Source organism: Octodon degus, unplaced genomic scaffold, assembly GCF_000260255.1.
Source record: "Octodon degus isolate 3935 unplaced genomic scaffold, OctDeg1.0 scaffold00048, whole genome shotgun sequence".
In the NCBI taxonomy this organism is placed as follows: Eukaryota; Metazoa; Chordata; class Mammalia; order Rodentia; family Octodontidae; genus Octodon; species Octodon degus.
Window position 1 is genome coordinate 4,665,374 of NW_004524624.1, and position 4,807 is coordinate 4,670,180.

Below are 4,807 nucleotides of genomic sequence, written 5' to 3' on the forward strand. Positions count from 1 at the left end.
GACATTCATCGGTATACCCCATTTTTTCTAAGTTCCATTATTGAATATTATAGGTGTGTAAACTCAGCAAAATATTCTAAAAGAGTCCAGTAGCTGAATAGAAATACTTTAAAGCCAGGCATGGTGGTACACACCTGTATTCCACTACCTGGGCGGCAAAGTCAGGAGGACCACTGAGACCAGCCTGGGCTACACGGTGAGTTCAAGGCCAGCCTGAACTACACAGCAAGATTCAGGCTTAAAAAACAAAAAACCAGTGGGGCCGGGGAGATGGCTCAGTAGAATAAATGCTTCCCTGGCAAGCAAAAGGGTCTGAGTTCAATCCCCGGTTCCACAAAAAAAAAAAAAAAAAAAAAAAACACCAAAAATAAACTAGATTCTGAAGAATTTTTCAACTTAAATTTATTTTATTTTGCCCTTACAGAAAGTTAAAATGCCAACCCCAAAGCTAAAACAATTCTCAGATTGCTTTAATAAAGTTGTGATAATGTTCTCACAAATATATCATTACAGCATATTAATGGTAGGAAATTAAATTCATTCTGTCATTTCACTGCTGTCTCTATACTGTATGCTTGATGTGAATGAACAAGAAGCAGAAAAAAAGGGCATACAGCAAAGGATGAAAAATGTCGGAATGTTCTACAACATGGTTATTTAGCTAAATACTACTGGGGCTAGGGAGATGACTCAGTGGAATAAGCGCTTCCCTGGCAAGCGCAAGGGCCTGAGTTCAATCCCTAGTTCCGCAGAAAAAAAAAAAAAAATAATAATAATAAAATAAAATGCTACCGTAATAGCCAAGAATTTGTGATAGTATGTATAACTAGAAAGCACATCTCCATCAATACTCTGCAATAGGGCTGGGGAGATAGTTCAGTGGTCTAATGTGCCTGCTTGGCAAGCACAAGGACCCAAGTTCAATCCCAGTACCACATGTGTGCCACCATCAGAGGCCCTGTACCAAATAAATAAGTATTTACTGTCCTGCAGTAAATACTTCTAGGACAGTACCATAAAATAAAAATTAAAGAATCACCTCCATGGCATCCTGGTCATTCTCCATCAGCTCACCTTTCTTCTTGTCAGAGTCTACAACTGCTTTTTTGGTAGTCACAACAGTGACAACTTTCGTGACTGTTGGCCCAGACTTCTAAAACAAAAACATAATATAAAATATTTTGCAAAAGCAAAATACAAATTATATACCACATGCAGCAAAATAGTTAACTCATAATTTTATTCCAAGTTAATTCAGTGGCAACTTTGAAAAAGGTCTGCTCTTTTCAATTAGTATGAAATTTTAAATGTAATATCATGTATTTTGTAATTTATTAAGTGTATTGCATAATATGTAATTATTATGTATTTTTAAAATACCACTAAATGATATTCCACACTTATTAGATAAGCAAAGCACTGAGACACGGGAAGAATCAATGAAATGGGCAACAATCAGTGTCCTTGCAGAGTTCATTTTACAAAGGAGGAAAAAAACAGTAAAGACATTAAATTAAATGTTCTAAAAAAAATGTTCTGCAATTACAAAAAGGTAATGAATGCTATAAAAAATGGTAAGGAGAATGCTAAGAATTTGAAAAGGGTTTAAAAGAATAACATATAAGGGCTGGCCAAATAGCTCAGTGGATTAAAGCTTGACTGCCTGAGCAGACACAGACCAAGGTTTGATCCCCAGCCTGCCATGCCAACCCAGCCCAGCCCCCACGGAGCGCTGAGACAGTGACTGAGACTGGGTGTGGTGGCAAACTAATCCTAGTGCTTGGGAGGCTGAAAACAGGAGGATCACTGCAAGTCTGATCTGTGTAGAGAAACCCTGTAGACTCTGTACTAAATACATGAAAAAAAAATGTAAGCAAAGAAACTAAATAAAAATGGGAGTCAAAAAAAATGGCAGTCAAAATGTTTTTTCAAAGTACATTTATAACTAAAATTTGCCAGTTTCTCTAGTATTTAGTAGAATTATCACCATCCCTTAGAGGAGCCATTAATTTCACAAAGTTGTAAATCAATAACACAATAAGGAGTCAAGTTCTCTGAGTAGAATATACATTTTTTAAAATAAGAGACAATATATTCATTATCACAATCAGACTTAAAAAATTTTTAAATAAATTCCATACCTTCTCATTCCCCCCACCACCTTTTACGCTTCTCATGTTAAACTTCTTTACTTCCTCTTTCACTTCTTCCATGTAAGCATCTAAGGGATCTAACTCCTCACCCTCCATCTCATTTCCTTCCTTTTCTGCTTCTGCAGGATCATCTTCATCATCTATAATCAGAGCACACTTTCATCATACACCTGCTTTAAAAGGAGTAACTCCACAAGACCATATTCAATTTCTAATCTTTTCTCTCACTGCCAGGACAGTCACCTTTGCAATTCCTCCAACATGCTTCAATTCAAATGCGCCTATTTCTATATTTTTCAGCTTTTTTGAAATGAAGCATGTATACTTTTAAATAACGAGAAAAGCAATGCTAATGAATCAATTAACTGAAAAGAGCGAAAAGGAAGATTCTACCTGAATGTGGCTCAAGGCGCTGAGTTCAATCCCTAGCACCACAAGAGGGGGAAAAAGTGTGGGGGGGGGGCGTTCCTCCCAAGTTATGAAAATTTAGAGAAGGGGTCTGAAAAAACACCTTCAATTCACTCTCATAACTAACATTTATACTGGTATTAAAATATTTAAAAGCGGGGCCAGGGAAATGGCTCAGTGGAATAAGCGCTTCCCTGGCAAGTGCAAGGGACTGAGTTCAACTCCTGGTTCCACCAAAAAAAAAAAAAAAAAAAAAATTAAAAGCTCAGGGGCGCCTCAGGGGCAGGGGAGATGGCTCAGTGGAATAAGGCTTGCCTGGCAAGCGCAAGGGCCTGAGTTTAATCCCCGGGTCTGAGGAAAAAAAAAAAAAATTAAAAGTTTAGAAGGTCAGGTATTGCACATTCTTTCTAATATGTAGACATATAAAAAAAGGATGACAGGAAAGCAGAAAACTAGTACATACAAAATAAAAGGAAGGGAATGGTGGGGGGTAAGGTGGATAAAACTGGGGTCGATATGACCAACCTAGAAGGGTGAGGCAAGGGAAGTGATAGAGCAAGAAAAACATTCCAGTTACGTCCTGCACATGTATGAATCTGCCCCAAGTCACACATTTCTGGGTGTAGTGGCATAAAGCTATAATCCCAGCACTTGGGAGACTGAGGCAGGAGAATCACTGCGTTTAAGGCCAGCATGGGCTACACAGTGAGTTCAAGGTCAGCCTGAACTACATGAGATTCCCCTCTCAAAAACCAAAACAAAATCTAAGTCTGTATGTACTTAACTATACACTGTAAAGTAAAATCAGCAACTCTTACTAAACATTACTATACACTTTAATTTTAACATGAACATTAAAGGAGGCACTTAAAAATCTCAATATGGACATCCAGGTGGTGGCTTGTGCCTGTAGCCCTACTCAGGAACCTGAGGTAGATAGCTTGAGCCCAAGGGCTCAAGGCTTGGCTTAGCCCAGACATTATAGCGAAAACTCTGCTTTCAAAAATCAAAAACCAAAAACCCTCAATATGAATCCAGCAATTCTGTTTCTAAGTTTACACATATATCCAAAGGAATGAAAACACTGGCTCAAATATAGAGCATTTCGTTAGCCTGGATAAGGCCATGATTCACAGCAGCATTATTCATAGTAACCAAAAGAAGAAATGACAACAGTTTTGTAAACACATGAATGGATGATCAAAACATGACATACACATATAGTGGAATATTACTCAACCATACAGAAGAAACTCTGACACAGGCTACAATATGGGTAAGACATTATGCTAAATGAGTCAGGGGTGGTGGCTGGCATCTGTAATCCCAGCACTTCGGAGGCTGAGGCAAGAGGATCCTGTGAGTTCAAAGCCAGCCTGGGCTACATAATGAGTTTAAGGCCAGCCCCAGCTATACAGCAAAACAACTCTCTCCTGAAAATAAATAAATAAATAAGTAAACAACATTACTCTAAATGAAATAAGCCAGATATAACAGGACAAACATTGTACAGGCACCCAGAATAGGTAAGTTCACAGAAAACAATAAAATGTCATCTACTATAAGATAGTTTAAAGGATAATTATATTATGTATGTTACTCAAAATAGTCTGCTATATATATATAATATATATATATCCACAATAAAACAATATTACTGATAATTTTATAATAGCCCATATGATTATATATGCAGCCACTCTAATAAATATACCATCATCATCTTCTAAACTCCATTTTTTCCCTTGTTTCATCTCTTCAATTTCCTTCTTCAGTTCTCCTATGTTTTCCATGGCCTTTTTACGTTGCTCTTCCCTCCATTTCTCAACTCTTTCTTTTCGCTTTCTCATTTCTTCCTCCAGTTTATTCTGGTCAAAGTTCTTGGGGAGAAAAGAGGACAAGTAAAAAGCAAAGTCAGTACTCGTGCATTTCAATATTACAAAATATGAAAGGAAAAATAGGTGCCCTCCATGTAGGCCAGATTTAGTTGATCACACATCCTAATAAATATACTTACTTTTTATTATCTTAATAAAAAGTAACTTCAACTAAGAAAGCTGACATTTCAAATTCTATAACTTAACCTCATTTTAATTATAAACATTATACATTCACGAACCAGAATTCTCCCTCTGGTAAAAAATGAATCAAAGGCCAAGGAGCTGGGGATATAGCTCAGTGGCATAAGTGCCTGCCTGGCAAGCTCAAGGTTCTGAGTTCGATCCCCAGTACCACAAAAAAAAAAA

The 4,807-nt window shown here is 37.3% G+C and overlaps 1 protein-coding gene across 2 annotated transcripts in view; it reads right to left on the reverse strand.

The window, feature by feature from the left end:
• The window catches only part of Ddx46 (DEAD-box helicase 46), a 78,808-nt gene that overhangs the window by 64,875 nt on the left and 9,126 nt on the right, over positions 1 to 4,807 (reverse strand). Inside the window, exons 5-7 of one of the 2 annotated variants that reach the window (XM_023716521.1) lie at positions 4,276 to 4,441; positions 2,142 to 2,293; positions 1,040 to 1,150 (exon numbers count right to left, since the gene is read on the reverse strand). In XM_023716521.1, the coding sequence (XP_023572289.1) occupies positions 1,040 to 1,150; positions 2,142 to 2,293; positions 4,276 to 4,441 (429 nt within the window). Of the gene's footprint in view, positions 1 to 1,039; positions 1,154 to 2,141; positions 2,294 to 4,275; positions 4,442 to 4,807 lie in introns of both variants that reach the window. The other variant, XM_023716520.1, reaches the window with a different exon arrangement.